The sequence below is a fragment of the Scomber scombrus genome, chromosome 21 (assembly GCF_963691925.1).
Source record: "Scomber scombrus chromosome 21, fScoSco1.1, whole genome shotgun sequence".
NCBI lineage: Eukaryota > Metazoa > Chordata > Actinopteri > Scombriformes > Scombridae > Scomber > Scomber scombrus.
Genome location: NC_084990.1, coordinates 5,704,841 through 5,725,177, shown reverse-complemented (window position 1 = coordinate 5,725,177; position 20,337 = coordinate 5,704,841). Strand labels below are relative to the sequence as shown.

Sequence of the window (20,337 nt, the reverse complement as noted above, 5' to 3'; positions counted from 1 at the left end):
TGCCAACATAAACATAATGTACCCAAACAATGCCCTGCAGTAAAGAGCCAAAGTAAATAAAAGTCACTGGATTCACAGAAAGATTAGGTGCCCCTAATCACATATGGAGCCCTTGGTGACTTGCTGTAAACAGATTTAGTTTTGTCATGATTACTGGAAAATGGCTGCATGCAATGAGAAGTGATTGAAATTTCATGCAACAAGAGTAAACAGAAGGTTTTGATTACTGGAAACCAAACTGCTACTGACGTTTTGACACATCATGCCCACTTCATAGACCACCATGACCAACTCTGAAAATCATACGATCGACGTCAAACTTTGAGACAAGTTTAATGCTATTATAAAAGGTAAAGATTAAAGTAGCCCTTTTTTGGCATATATTGTATACACACAATGATGGACACTAGAGTCTAGAATCTATAAAGGAGACATGAGAACGGAGACAGTGGTTTGTCCTGAGCAGCTGTGCGGAAAATAAGAAAGGCAAGCACAATGACTTCTTGAACAGATGAATGTGTTTGATCAGTCAAGCAATTGCAAGTGTCTGGAACTCACAGGAAGAGCAGATAAGACTCCAATAGAAATCAATAAAAGGTGTACACAAGAATTACACTTGTTCATTTAATGAAAAACTAAATACTATTCTGACAAGTGAAGTGTGCTGGTTTCTTAATAATCAAGCAGAGAAAACAGAAGAAACACCAATAACTTTGAGTACTGAAAGTGAGAGAGAGAGACAGAGAGAGAGAGAAACTTTTTGTTCCGTCAGTATTTTATTTCAGACCGTTCTCACAGACCAAATTGAAACAAATGGTAAAGTAATAGAAAGAGCAATCACTCCTGTATAAGAAGAGGGTTCTTCTTAGAAGAAAACACCTCTTGGGTCATGAGTATTCCTATGGGGGGGCCACAGTGAGTGGAGACTTTGTGATTCAGTAGGTGATTCACCAGATTGATATCTCTTCTTTTAGGAATTGACAGCTCACTTCTTAAAATAAAAAAAAAAATACACAGACATGCCAAAAAAACACAATCCCACTTTAGCCTTGTTTAAACCGTTTTAGCCGAGAAGCAATTTTTGCTGAAGCCAACCCCCAACGATCAAGAAGAGCGGATTGTGGAAACCTGTGGGGAACTCAAACAGGTCTAATACCAGCGATTATGATTTAAAAAAAAGCTACTGCTGTAGAAAATTGGATAAAAATAGACAAGGGTCTAAAAAATAAGAAAAGACCTCTAACAAAAGAGAGGGTGCAAGTATGTGGCCTTTTTTTCTGTGGCACAATCATAACAGACAGCAGGTCAATATCTATAATATAAAAATAAATTAGAGATATTGACCATGCAGCTAAAGTTTATGATTGTTGCAAGTACAACCGACGTATAAAATCGCAGTTCATCACTCTTTTCCTCCCCTCTTTCTTTCCCTACCCCCACGCTCCCCATCTCTACTGCAGGGCTTCATCGAGCCAGTGGGCAGCGCTGTCACCGTCACCCATGGGTGTCTTCGGGCATGGCGGGGTCGGAGATGCCGTGTGCAGGATCGCAGGTGAAGGACACGGTGATGGCGTATCTCGTCCCCCATGTCACCCTTTCTACGCGGTGGAGGTTCTCCGAGCCGGAAGAGAAGAAAGAGACTCGTCCTGGGAAAGGAAGGAAAGGAGGGAATGGATAGGAAAAGAGGAGAGAAAAATGTTTCAACAGGAATAATTTAATGTTGTGGGAAGTATTTGCTTTATTTCCATAAGTGAGATAAAAAGATTGATAATAACCTGATGTCTGTGTATTGTACTGAGCTGGAGCCAGTATGTTTTATATATTGTTTAACTCATACATGAACATTAATGTAAAAAAGACCATTAGTTATTTGTTGGAGTTAATAGCTGGAGATGCTGCTCTTCAGTATGGTCAAGAAGCAGAGGTTTGTGTCCTGTGTGAAGCTACTGTTTTTATGTTTCTATTGGTGTATCACTTAATGAGGAGATTTGGCATTTAAATTGAGTTTAGTGGTGCTGGAAAGCATATTTTTGGACTTTTGTCAGAACCAACTCAGCTTTTCCCCTGCTTCTACTTTTTATGCTAAGCTACACTTAGCACGTCCTGACTACAGCTAAACTTTTGTCTGTCATGAACATAACTCCCCTTAAAATAAAAACATAAAAAAGGTACATTTACATTCCTTTGTTCATTAACAACTTTAACAGAGCCAAACTAAACGTTTACTTTTTCCACTTTCCATGCTAAGCTAAGCTAACCATGCTCTGACTCCTGCTCTGTACTTAGTGTACAAACATGAGATTTTAAAAGGAAGAAAGAAAAGAGAGTAAATAAGAGAATTTCCCAAAATGTTGACCTATTCTTTACAAGTGAGGGATGCAGATTTCTTGTTGAGCTGAAAGCAATTTGTAGAGACAGCGTGACACACAAAAAAAGAAAGAAACTGGAACCATGAAGAGATGAAGTTAATATAAGGACACGCTCGATTCATTCCGGGACAGTATTTTAGCAAGTGCTGAAATGCATTCCTTTGACTGTCTGATTTTAAATTTCTTTTCCTTGGACCTACACACAGTGTGAGTTTGGTGAAATTGCCTCGGGGGGTAAATTCTCTTCATTTATGAGAGTGTTTGCTTCGCTGGGCCAGCTAATGAGCTATTGCCATTAAACAGCCAGTCTGGTTCCTTCTAAACAAAACCTGCTCAGTCTTAAATAGACATGTTCATTAAAGTTTACATAGCTAGTCTGCAGCTGTATCCTATAATGAAGAGATTTATTTTTTGAAAAGTTTTCAGATACTTGTTTCGTTATAAAAGTTCTACTTTCTTTGCCTTTTGAAGGGGTTATCTCATTATGTGAATATGAATAAAAAGTTGGAATTATTGTGCCCCAATCTGTGTGTGCGTGTGTGTAAATCCCCCCGGTGAGGCATTAGTTGAGGATGTCAGGGGAAATCAATGCTCAGAGTTAAACAATGGAATTTACACTGAAAAACCAAAGAATGGGTAATACGAAGAATTAATGCACAAACAAAAGAGTGTGAGCAGCAAGACAATAAGTGGTGGTCTGCTTGTTTTCTGTCATTGAAAAAGAGGGCATTTTCAAGTGCTCAAATTAGCCACACGGCTTTAGATAATTGCACAATGAAATAATCTCTGAAAATAATCCCTTGCACTTGTCATTGTAAGCGTTCCGAGTGTTTACTGTGAAGGACCCAGCAGATTCACTACATTCGGCAGAGCAGATTAGTGGCAACACAATGGAGGGTTATTCACAGAGGAATTCAAGAGGGTTCACACTTATTTCCAGGGCATTTACAGGACATTGTGTCTCAGTAACAGTAGTCTATGCTACCGATCAGACCAGCCCTCATATGTTTGGATATTTTGTTTTTTTACCAATGGAAACCCCAGATACAAATGTTTCAGGTGTTATACTATCATACTAGTTTGGAGCCAATCGTGGACCAGTATACAACTTATACAAGTGTGTAAATCTGAAAACCTCCTGTGCTGATACTTCAGATTCTGGATTTTTCAATAATGTAGAAAGAGGAAAAAGAAAAAAAATTGAGAATTTTTAGCTAGGTAATTGACCTTTTGTGTGAAAACAACATTCCAAGCACAATATTTGTATAGGTGTCTGAAAAATATTGCCTGAATCAATCAATCAAATTAAAGCAAATCAATTATATTTGCTCCTTAAACACTCGCATCAAATTTGGACATACATTTCTAAGGATACATTGCTCTTGCACAGCGCTTTCAATGTACAGTATGGAGACACCATATCAGTAGGATTTCTAGTAAGCTCTGCCATGTATTGGTGCTGGTTTATTTTAACTACTGGGAGCTCTATTTTAAAAAATGGCCACAAAACAAATAGTTAAACTTATCAATACATACATAACATGCAACTTTTCATAGTTCTAGCAGGTCATATAAGTTGTAGCTCTATGGCAACGGTAAAAGCTTTACAATATCTACAGGATATTGAGGGATTTCAACCATCACTGTTGCAACAACATTGCTACTCTCATTTAATCCCCACTCCTGATGTACAATATCTCTGTGCCCAAAGGGAAAAAGGAAAAAAAAAGAAATACCTGATGATTGAGAAAATAATGTGGTAAATTATGTCTATTTCCTCCAGACGACAGCAGTATCTGATCATTATCTCTTCTAATGGAAAATATAAACTGTGTAACTGCTGTCACACAAGTAGTTATCTTATGTACCTAACTGTAATTTACCAAATAATGCCTGAAGTCGTTTCAATATATACTTGAGGGGTCTGGATTGCATGAGAAAATAAGCAATCTTACTGAGGCTATATATGAAAGTATTTTCTTGAGTCATGTAGAAGTGGGAATTTTATTCCCCTAAGCCATGGCAATGTTTCCAGGAATCAAGGCTGTTTTAATAAACTTTGCCTCTTATCAAATGGCAGAGGGGAGCAGTTTGCCTGCAGTATAAGTGTAGAGGAGAAAAATATATGAACCCTTGATTCCCAGTAATGGTTTTAATTCATTTCCAAACATGTGTACAAGAGTCACTGTCTCAATTTTGCATCTGACGCATGAGTTGTGTTGTTCATCTCATGGAGTCCTCCTGGTATAATATAAAAAAAAACAAAAAAAAACTGAAGTTAAAAGGCTATGGTGACCATTTTAAAAGACTGAATACCAATTTCCGCCAAGGTTACACATCTACAGCTGGAGAAATATATCAAATGCAGATGGTTGTGTGCATCAGGGATCTCTGAATGGTTTGGCGAGTATGACAATTATATAAATAAAACACAGGAGACTTTACAGTCACCAGATCTCAACTGAACTGAAGACCCAATAAAAATGTTGGACCAACATGTAAGACAATGCTCTACCACCATCTCCATTATACAATAAAATATAAACTTTAATCTTCAAATTGATTTAGTGATGTCGGTGAATGTCTCTGAAGCTCTATGTCCTTTTGTTGTGTCTGGCTACGTTTGTTTTTCTTTCCATCAGCCTTGCTTTGGTCTCTCTTGCAAAAGACATATTGATCGTAATGAGATTACCTGATTAGATTAAATTAAAGTTGTTTATATAAATGAGGGAATGTCTTGTGGAAGAATGGTGTCCATCCTTTCAGTAGAGTTCCACAGACTTGGCTAGGAGCACCGAAGCTGCTCTGGAGGTTTGTGGTGGACTGAGTCCATGCTACGTTGGTTTTTGCATTCATTTTTCACCCATTTGTATATTATACATCTGTTCTTGTAGTTCCTGTGAGCAGTGAAAAAAGGTCTGACAAAACCTCTCAACTCCCCCACTCCCCTTTCTCTCTGATAATGGTCCCTCTTATCACCAACACAGAAGTGGACAACAAAAGTGATTTGCGTAAATTTAGATTTGACAAGACGTAATAGCCAATTCTGAAGATGTGATAGAAAAGCAATGTCATGACAAAGATAACCAACCACCGCCATGAGTGGATATCTAAAAGGTCTAATTTACTTTTTGAAATGTGGAACAAGTGGTACATAATAGCTCTCTACATAACATGGGAGATGTAACGTAGAGTGAAAAACAGATTACACAATATGCACTTGGGTGGCCCATTTTGCAGGGTATTTTAGTTAGAAGTAGCAAACTTATTTGTTTGTTTCAGAAATTCTCATGCCAAAAAAGCTATCTTGTTCCCAGAAAATTGTGGTAATGCACTCTTTTATCAACCTTAATAGGAAATTTCCAAAAACATAAATTGCTTAAGCTATTTTTAAGTAATTGAATAAGTGGTTTGATTTTTTTAAATTAGGTTTTTATTGACATTTGCAGGAGAGCTAATGCATTTTACATTTTTAGTTTGTTTTGGGTGAACAGAAGAATAGCTGGGAAGCAGCCACAGCTCAGAGACAGAGAGACAAGAGACAGAGAAAGACACACAAAAGTCACCTACAGAAAATGTAATTAACAGGAATTGATGATAAACACGCCTTGAATCACTGATTGATGGATGTGATCTATGGGAAATGCACTGCAGAAACAGTATACTACTTTACTTGGAGCATTAAATCAAAGAGGTTTTTAAAATGTGAGTTTTTTCTTTCCTTCAAGTATAAACCGTGGTTAAGAATCGTAGCTTCTAAGTTCTAATTCACTGTTAATCTAGTTGCTATCATTGAACAACTACTTAACTTTATAATCAAAAAGACTCCTGCTTCCTGGTTCATGCCTCCAGTCTATTTTTACTTTTAATAAAAGCCACACATCACTGATTTGAACCTTTATGTTTCCGCTGGAGCAAAATACTCATTAACACTACAAGCACAGTCACAACATGTACAATATGGATGCACTGTCCAGTCATAGATTACTCCCACAGATTCATAATTAGTGGAGGATGAATCACACAGGCTGTGAGGCATCTCTAGGGAGGGTGGAATGAGGTGCTAAGAGAATCTCTCAAGAACATAAGGAAACACATGTTTAAAACTTCAAAGTAGATGACACAGGGTGACGTTGAATTAAAAGCCGGCTTAAAAATTGCATTCCCTGATTTATCTACCTGGTTGACTGTGTGGCTTAACCTTTAGCTACTATTTAAAACCCCAAAGAGGGCTGATAAGTATATAAGCACTTTGTTTTTGTTTCCGACCACACCATGCATCAGTATATAGAGCAGCGTTCAAGCCTGTAGAGGCTTGCACTGTTCTCATCAGTGGTGACACATGTTTACAATAACTATGCTTATGTATAAAGTGACTATATTAATTAATTATCGGTTGACAAAAACCACCTCAACAAACATCAAGAAGGCATATACAGTTTTATGAAATTGAAATTTGACATTTCGGGAAAAAGAGCAGGGGTGCTATTATACAGGTAAAGCCATCATGTTTAGTGGGCGTCATCTATCATCATCAAGATGACATCTATCAATTAAAGGGGACCTATTATGCTCATTTCCAGCTCTATATATTTCTATTTTGGGACTCCACTGGAGTAGCTTTGTGTGACTCGCATGCTTTATGCAGCCTCTCAGTTCAGCCTCTGTCTCTTAACAGGCAGTTTTAGCTCCTGTTTCCTTCCAGTGAGCCCACGTTTTTTATATATTTATTGAATTGGGATGATTGTGTAAGGGTGTGTGTGTTTGTGTATTTATTACGGTCTATTTTATATTTCTTATATTCAGGCACGGCACAGGATGACAAAGTCTATTCTATTCTATTCTATTAAGTTAGTGCCGATGCAAACCCAATATTTCCCGCTTTACTGCTTCAGATTAAAAGCTTTTAAATGACTTTTATTGTGACAAATTTACGGGAAATTAAATGTGTTCTCTACTGAATTAGCAGATCTTCATTAGTGGTGCTAAAAACCAAATAATACAAGCAGAAATAGCCACGATGATCACACACTCACACCTCAAACATGTAAACTACTTCAACAGGTAAACAACTGTTTACCTGTTGAAGGTAAACAGTCATGTCATGGCTCAGCATGATTACCCCCAAGACATTGGAAAAAATGCCATAATAATAGCATAGTGGTAGTGAACTTTTGCACTGTGTATATTAGATGACCATATAAAAAAAATCTGTCACGAGCTGACATCAAGTAAGGCTAAAAGTAGAAAAAAGAAACGAGCATTGAGAGCAGTCTGAAGTTGATACTTTTTGCTCACGGGGATTCTACATATGTTGACTTCATTATTATTATGTTGGCCACGTTTAATATAAAATGAATGTTGTAACGTTTGATCATGAGATGAGAAGAGTTCTGGGAGGCTTACCAACAAAGCAACTCAACTGAAGTCAGTCTCAGTTTCTCTTTTTTGTGTTTAACATTTTGAATTTAATAGCTTTGCATTATAGTCTGTTGGTCGGTTAAATGAGGAAGCAATGTGAAGACACCCCCTTTCAGTTATTTATGCCATTTTAAATGATTAAAGGGCAACTCCACCTATATATTTTTTAATAAGGTCAGTTTACCAATCATGAGGAGTAGTCACAGTTTCATAATGTCTTCTGTGGTCTGAAGAAATAACCCTGGTGTGTCATCAGTTAACTTTGCTTGGATTGGATACTACAAATGTATAACAGAAAGCCTGAAGTGTCTATAGAGTTTGAAAGAAATGGATGTTTGACAAAGGGGCTAACAATAAAGAAGTTACAGGTTTCATAATAGAGAATATAGAATGCTTTTTGAGAGGGACTCATAATACGGTTTTGAAAGTCATGATTTCATGATGTAAGTTTGCCTGTAATTTGATCATTCAGACCAATCAAAGCCTCTTGAGAGTTATCCAAACTGCATGGAAGTGCAGTAGTCCAGCACTTATGCTCTTAAAATAACTGCGAGATCAAGCGATAATGAAAATAACTCTTTGTTAGCGACCCTTATTTAATATCACATGTAGATGCAAGAGCATTACAATGTGAATCAGCCCTATTATGCACCATGAAGCAGTCCAGACACATTCCCACTGTAATCAGTTTCTGTATGCTCGCAGAGGCGCCGCCGCCAAGGTCAAGCTGGTGGTTTTAGCCCTGCTGAGGTTATCTAATCCCCCTGTGGTTCTCTAAGCTGGCAGGTTAACCCATATTGGCTCTGTTGACTGGCAGATGTGCCTTTTTTTTCGCTCTTTGCCCTTCTGTTGCTCCGCTTGTATCAGCCATTCCCAGCCAAACACCATATCTCTCTATCACATATCTACTCATCGTTTATCTCCTGGCCATTTTCTGTCTTTGCCCACCCTCTACCTCATCTCTCTCCTTTCCCTATAGGGCACGCTTTTACATTCAGCAGAATCCATAAGTCATCTCTCTCCCTCTCCCCCTCCTCTCCTCTTATCCTCCACTTTTTCCTCCTCCATCCGCCTGATGTTCACTGTCATTAGTTTCTTGACTTTTGCTCTTCCTGACAGCCAAGTCCTGATTGTCTTCCTGGAGTTATAATTAAACCTTATTCGTCACTGTTACCTGGAAAGAGCCGTGATTATCTCAGTGAACTAATCACCTGTCCAGATATGAGGATCAGAATCTCAACAAGTCAAAATCTGTCAATCAACTGTCCAGCATGTAGCTGCAAGAGATTGTCAATGAAGCAAAGGTGTGTTTTAGCAGAGCAAAATAAATGATCTGGGCCATTAATGTATTATGCATGGCCTTTTTTTGCTGTGCCTCCTCCTTGATGCATCTCTTTAAATAAAAATCACAGTGACAGTGGATGGGTTCTTTGACAGGTCTGTCATATTTAGATTCTTTTAAATGCTCCACTGAGAATTATAAAGAACTCGCTCTGCTCCTCTCTTGTCAAATCCCTTCCATTCTTCTTCTTCTTCTTCTTCTTCTTCTTCATCATTGGGTTTGGGACCAGCCTGTCACCATTCTCTCTGCTGTGTGGAGGTTATTCTCACTCCACTGATGCAAGCTGGCTGCGCAATTCACACAAACCTGTCACGGGAGGTGAGGCGCCAGTTGCAGTCACTCTTCATTACCATATGTCCTTCAGTCAACATCCCTCGCCGATCCGTCATAGGACACTGTCAGTTACCCAAACTTTTGCTCACTGACTGAGTGAGGAGCTTGTGTATGACTGGCACATGGGGAGTTAGATGGAGTGGATTGATTAAAAGTGGCAGAGGAACTGTATAAGAGGGTAAGAGATGATGAACAAGGGGGTGAGATAAGGACAAGAAAGGAAGAGCATGGAAGGAAAGTGGAAGAAGGGACAAGGTAAAGGGAGATGTCAGAGGATGGTTTACTGTCAGATATGACACAGAGGAAATAACACTCCAGGAAGAGGTAACATCCTCGGGAGATGTTTCCATATTGAACAGACTGACTATGCCTTCAGTTATTCAGGTGCAACACTGTTTTCAGAGCCCTTGTAGAGAACAGGGCAGGAGATACGATCAAGGAGGGGTTATTTCATATTATACTTCTATTTATACAATGCTAGCATCTTCTCTGAAAATCTTTAAAGGCTCAGTCGCATCAGCATTTAAAACAGCTGCATTTCTAAGTGTTTCCCTGAACATGTAAATGTGTGCCGCTGACAAGTAGAAAACAGTGTTGACAGAGCCGGCATTCCACTTTCATACAACCCTCCACTTTTGTATAAACTGCTCCACAAAAAGAAGGCCCTCAGCCAGAAAAAACATTGTAATTTAAAACAAATTTCATGTATTTCTACACCACATAATCTCTTAGATTTCATCGCGGAAACAGTTATTTGTACTAGTCTAGATTAGCTAGATTGAGGGTGATATGAAAACCAAGAATGCATCAAGAACAGTATATCATTGGTTGGATAAGGTCAGGAAATGATTATAAGAAGAATGGTTATTTCATATTTGAAATGATATTTCATAAAAACATGTTGCAGCCTAAAATGGTAGTAGGTTTACTTGGTTATTCAATGTTAATCAAGAATATTAATTAAATAGACACATCACAATATGTTTTGGATAATTATACAGTAACTGGTTAAATAATGCATTTCTTAATAGACAAACTATCTGGATGAAAAAAAGGCCTCAAAAAAGCTCTCTCATTCCAGTCCCATCTGTTTATTTTACACACAGGTTTCTAGTTTTAGCTATTCTCAATAGCAGTACCAGCTGAAGTAGTTCAAATTTTAACCTACGTGATCTCAAGGAGGACTATTTTAATGCACAACTCAAGTGACTTTTGCTCCTCAAGACTTAAAAGACTTAACTTGTGCCTCTCTACCCTGTATGAGAAAATGACTGAATAATCATAATAATGAAAACACAGTGCAGAGTGGCTGGGTGAGTCATTATTACACAGAGTGATGCTTCCTTGTACTTAAAAACGCTTCTATTCAAAGTCTGACTAAAACTTAAACTAAGCAAAATGGTCTGTTGAAGTCTAAGTAAGCCACTCCCCATCACTGAACATTTGACTGTTTCTTTATTCAAACACTTACGTGCAATGAGGAAAAGCTCTGCTTGGTCTCTCACTGCACTCATCATCATTTTTCATAACTTGTTTTTATCAGTTGCTGCAAATAGTAAAATGACCATTGATGCAGGCTGCTTAAATATAATCCTGTAATTGCAGGGCCTGTATGATGATACATTTATTTTTAAAAAGACAAAGTGTGGTAGCAAAACCATAACTTTGCTTCCACTAATTGAATAATGGGGATGCATTTGCTCCACTTGTTCAATTGCTCATGATTACACTGATTTATGATCCCCTCCACTCAAAAATGCCTTTGTTTATTGTTCCTACAACTGGATGTTTGAGCTTGTTTTCACATTCATCTGCTGAAGGAGAAAAGTTTCTCTGTGCTCACCTTAAATCTGCTGTACCTACAGCATGATTTGTGACATCACAATTAGTTTGGAGCTAGTCCTGGTCCAATATGCAACTTATACAAGTGTGATATGGAAACTTCACAAAGCCTCCAGTGCACACACACTGAGAATGGACTTGAGAGTTGAAGGAGACGTACTGTGTCCAGCAGTTACACTTGTGAAATGAAAAATATTTGCATATTCAGAGATTCTGGACTTTTTAATTATGCAGAAGGGGGAGATGTGATTTTAGCATTTTAATGAGGACTTGAACTTGAGGAAAATACACATTGCACTCAAATTATTATTCATATTTTCATATACAGTACCAGTCAAAAGGTTTGGACACACGTTTCCATATTATTGAGTAAGAAATTGTGTCCAAAGGCTTGACTGCTACTGTATCTTAAAACATATCTGCAGAGGCCCTTCAATAATATTATTATGATAATGTCTATTATTTAAAATACATGTTTACATTGTCATTCTGTTTCTGTATATTGTAATTTGACTATTGTAATTATTCTGTCTACTCTCATTAAAGTTATTTTTGTGGATTTTTTTCTCCCCCCCCCCAATCAAGCATACAATGATAAAGCGTGTCGTATGTTGTTCAGACTGTAAAACCCCCATAGAAAATGTTAGGATTTTAGGCTACAGTAAATGCATGAAATTGACTAGACACGAGTTATACAAAGGGTTTCCAGCTTGGCCCTCATGTGAAATTCCACATCTTTTCTTTGACATTCAGTAAGTAAACCAGAATGCTTCCCAGATCTCTCCGTGTTGGTTTTGAGCTCAGAGACATTGCAGAGGTGTGCGTGATCTGTGTATCAACCGGCTGCGAGACAGACTTTCCACACCGAGGACAATAAAGTTGAAAAGTTAAACTGGATTGCGCGGTATAAATGGCATAGCAAAAAAGGGCTGAAAATTAACCATTCAATTCCACGGTCATCTTAAAGAAGTTCGCGAACTAAGTCTGGCACATTCCTTTAAAATGACCAGCTCGGAAACTTTCCTGATTTCTCACAAGCTCCCCGGAGAACTGATCCAATTCTCTTGGTTTTTAATGCCTCACATTTAATGCCTCTGAAGTCCCACGGTAATTGTCCCTAAAACTCTGTATGGCTTTTTCTGTCATGACCTTTTTGCACAGGAAACTTTAAAGTGTCCATTTACTCACACATTTTCTTTATGCTCTCTCTCTCTATATATATATATAGACTGTATTAACAGACACAGACCACTGTATTTCCTTACAGATCAAAATATGGTTATGTCTAACCCTCCGGGTACTATAAGAGAGGTTTAGCCTAATCCCCTGCACCTTCACTGTGCAGTAGTCCGTGCTGCTGATTACCCACTTACAGAGGATTACACCCACTTTGCTACACATTTGTGCACTAAAACCACCTCCAGATTCCCTAATGCAGCTGAATAAAGCTATTACAATTTTAAACCTAACTGTGTTCATGAAATCCGTTATCTGCCCTGCATCAGTTACTTTAAGTGTGGTTTAATAGATTAGACTTACAGCTTTACTCTTAAACAGCTGGTAGTTACCTGCCAGTGGTTCCACTGTCCGGTTGGCGTTTTGGTCCATGAAGATAAATCTTCCTCCAGTGAAGTCAGAGCCATAGTCAGACAGGTACAGGAGGGAGGTGTAGTCAAAAGAGCCATAAGTCACCTAACAGAAAGTGAACAATAACAGTGTTAACATGCGCATGTTTAGCAGGTAGACTATTTACTATGTTTGACATTTTACTTAAGTGTGTTAGCGAGACACACAGTATAAACAAAGCATAGCTGAGGCTGATTGTAACATCAAGTATTGGACAAATTAGGGTTTTGACCTAATTATGGTGCTAGAAAAGAGACAGGTTCAACAAAGTGATTGCAATTCATCCTGAGAGGATACGAATGTCTGCACCAAATTTCATGGCAATATATCCAGTATTTGTCAAATTTCACTCAAAACCACAAATGTGAATCTCATCATGGCAGTACAGGGAAAAGTCATCATGATACATCGTCTGGAATAATGAATGTGTGTGTATACAAATATTGTGCCAGTGCATCAAGTAGATGTCAGGATAAGTGAAAACTGATGGAAAAGTAAGGGGATTACCAAAGTCCAGAGACCAGAAATGTCAAATTTCATTGCAATTCATTTCATAGTCGTCAAGATATATTTCAGTCTGGACCAACGTGGTGGACCATCCAATCAACGGACAAACATATTTAAAACTTAAAATTGAACACTGGCAGAAAATTCGTGACCACCAATTTAATCAACATTTGATACAACACAACTATTTTAAATAGAGTAATGTTTGGTTATTGGAATCTCTCATGAGGATACCTACTGCTCACTCCATACCTGAACCTGAACTGTTCTCCTCAACATACCATTGGGATTGATTAAATACAAGAAGGTGGTTTATTTGAAAAAGAAAATCAGCAGTTAGCTGCTGCACTAACAAGAACCTTGTGATAGCCAAACATAACATAAAATGGGAATATACTTGAGTGTCGTACCTGTGCAACCATTTTATGCAACTAAATGGATTGTAGTCTCAAGGCAGCAGTGCAAGTTGGATCCTTAAACTGTAGCAAAATGTATTCATGCAAACTTAACTTTGCTGTGGCCCGTTTATGCTGCACAAGCTACAACATCACTAATAAGAGAAGCTTAGATCCATAAAAGCCCAGAAAGCTCCAACATGCAGTGTGCAGTGTTAGTAATGAAACATCAAAGAATACGTTGACAGGAAACCAGGAGTGGCTTTATAAGAGTCAGAATGTAATTTTAGACTTTCACTTGATGGAACCTCAAAGAAAGAAAAACAAAGTGAACTGCAGAGAGTTTGATGAATCACCAAAACAACTTCAAAACCACCAAGTTTGAAGGTTCAGCCAAAACACAAGTGTTTCCAATTGAGTTCTAAAATTTCAAAATGCAATTTTTTTTACATAAAATCATGATTAATACAAATTATCACCGGGCATCTGTCTGGAAGTCCATGCCTTTCTAAATGTCTTAATTAGCTGCAGCTGCCTTTGCGGCAATTACTGGGATTCCTTAGGTTGTATAGGCATGGAAAGCAATAAACTGGCTCATGGTTTACAATGTAAGACAGCAAGTGGGAGTCATACCAACAACAATTACGACAATGACTGAGAAACTAAAGTACTGAGGGTTGAGAAACTGCAGAGTTAGCTTGTAAACTGGTAGACAGCTAACATGATATGATTTTTGCCCTCTTGGGGAAACAGTGGAATTAGCTAGAATCACAACATTGACATAGTATGACCCTACAAAGTCATTAATGCGAACATGTTAGCAAACAGCCAGCAGACAGCAACATTAGCATTCATTTGGAGTCATGTTTCAGGTCTAATGTTATTTTAAAATTCACTGTCATTTAAGCTCTGTTTTGGTCTCCTGAAGGAAATGTCTGGATTTTTAAACACTACACTCTCTCGTAGGCCGTTTACAATGTAAAGCAACGAAACATTAGTAAGTTAGCAAGTTGCTAACTTTGTCATTTGGTGCTAGTGAGAAAAAGAAGCTGAAATGAGCTGAGGGAAATGAAAGAGTCAGATGATAACCCTCATTGGGTTTGTCACTGCAAGCAACTATTGAACGCCAAATGGTTCATTAATCGCCTTGTGTTTTCGCAGTCACCAGGCGTGTTTTCGTTTAAAAAAAACGGCATTTAATAGCACCATACACTAGGTGGTGTTGTATACATCTGCCACAGTCTGTTAGGCAAAATGTCACTCTTTGTCCTCCCTCCCCAAATGGCACTGCTTACTGGCCTCTACGGTGCCTCAGGTAGTATAATTTGGGGCTTTCATGGTAGAGGTTTTTGCATTAAGACATGTGGCTTCCTCTAAGTTTCTTTTGCTGCTTCAGTTCATTGATCTAGCTGCAGCAGTGCTTCATCCTTTAACTGTACTGGGGGAATCGCAGCCACCCAATTACCATGTTCAGGTGTCTCATGTGCCACTTAAAGTCTGCTGAAAAGCACTAGGTTACGGAACAGCCTTAAACCACAGAGTTCCAGTTCAGAGTGCAAAGGTATTTTGAACTGGGAATAATATGTGAGGGTATCCTAAAATGGATCAATTTCTAAGGAAAACATCTGCTTGTAAACCTTTTGGATCAATTTAACATCCTAATCCCTGCTTAAATATGTTGAGTTAAGTGTGAAATATTACAGGAGAGTACACCTTCACATATTTGATTAAGGAATTAAAAATTTAACTGACCTACAGGTAAACTGTGATAACATGCCTCTGTCCCTGCTATACCCCTAGACCAGAGAGACATTAAGGCAAGCAACTTAGATGATATTTAATAGATGAAGTAACGTTAGGAGCCAGTGCTTACTTCAGCACATAATTTGTAGGTATGTGTATGTCAGCTGAAAGTGTGGGTGGTTGTTTATGTGTACAAATTTAATAGCTTTACAATTTCTAAATGTAGCAGCATCCACCCACTGGAAAGGTATAACATTACTGTATTGAGAATTGCCTCTTTCCTTACAGACATTAAGTGCAAGAGGTAAACTGCCACAACAATTGTCAGAGTGATTTGTAGCGTCTGTGTTTTCAGTGCCACCCTTTTGAATGTGCTTGCTAACGCTCTTGTCTGCAATGAGTATTTAAGGCTAATTAAAATGAATCAAAATTAAAATGACTTTTGTGTGACTGTATTTCACATATCATATTTAGAGTAGGATAAATGGATTAATGATGGACAGTAAAAATCAAATGACAATAGCCTACATTATAATGGTTATGTTAAATTAAAATAGTGGATTGCAATTAATAAGAATACGAACATTATTCATGCCCGAAGAGAAATTCAGGTGTTCAACAGCAGATTGAGATTGGGGATAAGGATTAGCACCTAATAAATCACAAACATTAAGACAAAAATGAATTAAACAAAGTGAACATAAAAGCACAAAACATTAAAAAAAACACAAGAAAAGAGGTGATAAGAGAGGAGATTTGGCAGGGAAGAGATAAGAAGATTATTTTAGGCTCTCCTGGACCACTTCAATGAGTCAAAACACTGTTACATCCATGTCCATTGTATACTGTTTTTTACGAAAGACACACCTGGTTACAACAAGGCGATAAATTACCCAATTGGCTTTTGATAAGCAACCCCTTCCATAGTTCACATAGATGTGGAGATACAGAACTTAACACAAGGTAAGACTTTGGGGGGTAGACCATTACATGTTTTGGCAAATTGATTCAAGGTCAGCAGTTCCAATCAGGCCATCAGAAAGCTCAAAATTTAAATCCAAATCAACCGACTCTAGAGGCTGATGATCGCCATATCGGCAAGCTGATGGATTTCTTTACATCAGAAGCAAGACAAACCAAGGTCATGAATTAAAAATCTACAATTTAACATTAGTGCCTCTACCTCTAATTCAGTTTCATAATGTATCGGAGTTTATTCCTGCCATGAACGAGATAAAAAACACTTTCAATGCTGTCATACTACGACTGGTGCTATGGCACTGTAACAGCAATATGATCGATGGGGAGAAAAAAAAATCACCACCAAAGACGTCAGAGGCCATTTACATTTAAATGAGTGTTGGGTTGGCCAATTAGCCCCAAAATGGCGGCAGAGACAGATGGGGAAGAGAAGTGGGTCCTTCCAGATTAAATTTTCCAGCTGTCGAAGGCCAGCGGGAGAAGATGAGGTGACAAATATTAATATGACCGTGAAACCCATATGAAATGAAAGTGAAAACAAAGGACGAAGCAACAGCAAACAAGCTATACTCTGAGGAATAATACAAGTGAAGTAAAGTAATGTTGGTCTTACTCTTCTGTTTTCTCATTTAACAACAGAGGAGTATAGATAATGAGACTGATGTTTCAGTTTTATGACTGATGCCAGTAAATAAAGCCTCTAAGCCTATGTCTACACCTCCTAACTTCCTTCAATCAATTCTGGAGTTGCCCCCCATCATAAGCTGTCTTTTTTAACTAAATAACTTGCCTCCCCAAAACAGACAACCCATATGTTTAAAACTTGCCTCAAGGTCTTCTCTCAATCCCACAACAACTTTAACATCTCATGAAAATGAACAAAGTAAAAACGGAACAACTAAGATTAAAAACAGGGACAAAAAAGCAGAGTTTAATGAATATTTATAAATTATGAACGTTGTATGACGTCAAGAGTTTACATAACCAAACAGAGGCATGGGCTACAGTAAATTAAGAAGCTGCCTTGAAGGGGAATACCAGTTATATTAAGAACTTATGTAAAAATGGCTGTTTCATGATTCAGAAACATCTGAAACTTGCAGGAGCTCCTTGTTTGAACTGATGGCAAAAGTGAATGTGAGAAGACCAAAGGGGATTTACTGGGCGCAAAGATATAAGTGTGTGTGTATTCAGTGGGAATTTCTGAGGCTTGAATCTGAAAATCAGGGAATACTGACCACACAACTACGCCTATTCTTCAGAGGGTGCTAATTAGACACACCATGTAAAATTCATATCAAGATAACCTTTTAAAAAGATATGAAATAGCATTCATCCTTTTTCTGCTATTACCCGGGTTCTGGTCCCAGTGGTAGCAGATGATCAGGTTATATTTGAAATTTGTATGTGTGGTCTGACCACATCTAAAGGCAAACGTGTTACACCTGTTCCGAATTGCCACACTTGAAGGCGAGGTGAAAAACCTGCTTTCTAACAGATTAGGGAACTTTGAGACGGTCTCTCCTTGAAGAAGACGTTTGTGTTGCTGTGCCAGGTTGAACACATGAAAAATGACGGAAGTAACAGTGTGAGGGATGAAAAAGGAGACCCCCAGAGAGAAGTTCAAACCTGCCTTCCCATCCCAAATCACTGCACGAAGTGGCTGTACTCGTCAGATTGACAGTTTCGGAACGTTAAAAGAATAAGTGTTGGACTCAAACTGCCTACGATCCGACAGGCACTTCTTTAAACACACTGACTCCAAAAATAAATCAGCCTACAAGTTACACGTTTTTCTCCAAAGCCAAGTCCTCCCACGTGATCCCAAGTAGTTCCCAGGCCAGATGGGATGTACACAGTAATTCCTCAGGCAATTCCAGATGTTACATGGTTATGCCTGAAAAATCACCACACTAGCATCCTAAGCAAACAACAGTAACACATCAACTGACTCATTTAATCGCAAATATGGTTCTATTCCCAGCTCCTTCTTGATGTCCATCTGAGTTTAAAGAATGAGCCAAGCCATCTTGTGAAGGTAACTAATTTCAGGCACCTGTATCTATAACCTAATTTATCTTGGTCAATAATCAAAGGTCATAACCATAGGTGAAAGCTGAAATGTACCTCGTGCATCAAATTCAACAATCCATCAAATAATACATCAGTCAATTAAAAGTGAGCAGATGACCAATCAAAATTTCTTTTTTTTGCTTTTCCTCAGAATACCAATTCAACATCTAAACTCACGCCAACATAAACCATGCATTTTATGAAGTTGGTTCGGTATCAGCACTTTTATAATCCAGTGCGACAGTGGTGCATGACTACATGTTATCCGTTACCTTATCTATGTGTGGGTGCCAGTACTCGTCATGCTGGGTCTTGGCTTCCGTGCTGTTGATTCTGGAGAAGAAGGTGGGCTTGGTGAGGTACATCAGAGTTGGGTCCAAATCAAATGTCTCGGCGATAGCTGCTTGAATTCGCTTGCGTACATTTCTGGCAGTGGGAAAGACACATAACATAATTAGTTAAGAAAGTATGATTAATGGATGTGATACTATGAGGAGCTTGGGGCGGCATTGTCAAAGCAATGTTCGTCAAAAGGATGTCTCATCTGCAGCTAAGAGTTTATGAGGAACAATACAAACCCTTTCGATTGAACCTGCGGTAATAACGTCATTTTTAACAATATTGGATATCTTTTCATTTCGGTGGTCATGCTGTTTATTGCTTTATTCGATAATCCACAATGATAAGCAAAGGAATGACTGAACAGGCGTATATAAAAAATCCAAACATTCATTTTGTAGACTAACAGCATCATTATACAATATTAATCATTTAATGCCTCATCAAATATAGAAGAATGCTGCCAAAGGCATTGTAATAAAGATAGTATTTGCTGTCATTTTTCTGTGTTTTTTTTAAAGAACGTGTTTTTCAAAAACTGTCTGTGTTTTGGCACTAAACTCTTAGAAAGTACAATACACGCATGGCTGGTTTTTAATTAAGCTTCCGTAGTTACCTGTAAAGCTCGAAATCCTCCTGAGTGAACACCTCCCCGATCTGATCCCCAAAGTACCTAGAACCACATCCCCACCGCACAATCACAGACAGGCAATTCCACACACAGACAAAGCCAATCAGAGGCACAAGAGCAGACAGATAAAAACACAAGCACAGTCACAGCGGTAGGGAGAAAATAGAGCAGAGGAGATGGGCTTTGTTAGCATAAATCAAACGTTGGCAGCACGGCACAGTGCACCCGTAGGTGTGTGCCACCCAGCATTCCAAACATAGCAGGCAGTAAACTTCTGACTGCTTCGCTTGAGGAAGACCCCCAGGGGAGAGTGAAGGGTGGGAAGCGGTAGCAGGAGTGCTATCATCATCACTTCCTGATTAATATCAGCCAGATGGTCCCTGAGGATCCAGTGTCAACCAACTGCTCAGTGGAACGAGATTGGAGGAAACTGAGGGAGACGTGAATGGAGGGGGTAGATGTGTAGAGGTGGGAGAAGGAGAGACAGGAGCAGATGATCCAAACAAAACTGAGTTCGTCTGGCAGTGATAAATGAGGGCCATATGGGTCACTGGACCTGTAGAGGACAGCTTGCAAGAACTGACTAAGATTGATGACTAACTCAATTTTTGGTGAATATTTATTTCTGGAAATGATACATTTTTTGCAAGATGTTCAGCTGAACATACAATAGACGCATCAGGCACTGCAAGAAGGAGGCAAGGAGAATCATTAAGGATCCCAACCACCCCACCC

General features: G+C 38.6%; 1 protein-coding gene across 1 annotated transcript in view; it reads right to left on the bottom strand.

The window, feature by feature from the left end:
- Positions 1–344: 344 nt before the first annotated feature.
- uts2r2 (urotensin-2 receptor 2) overlaps positions 345–20,337 on the bottom strand; it is a 28,201-nt gene continuing 8,208 nt past the window's right edge. The window contains exons 6-9 of the mRNA XM_062442019.1: positions 19,588–19,644; positions 18,905–19,058; positions 12,876–12,999; positions 345–1,646 (exon numbers count right to left, since the gene is read on the bottom strand). Coding sequence (XP_062298003.1) covers positions 1,495–1,646; positions 12,876–12,999; positions 18,905–19,058; positions 19,588–19,644 — 487 coding nt within the window. The 3' untranslated portion in view covers positions 345–1,494. The remainder of the gene's footprint in view (positions 1,647–12,875; positions 13,000–18,904; positions 19,059–19,587; positions 19,645–20,337) is intronic.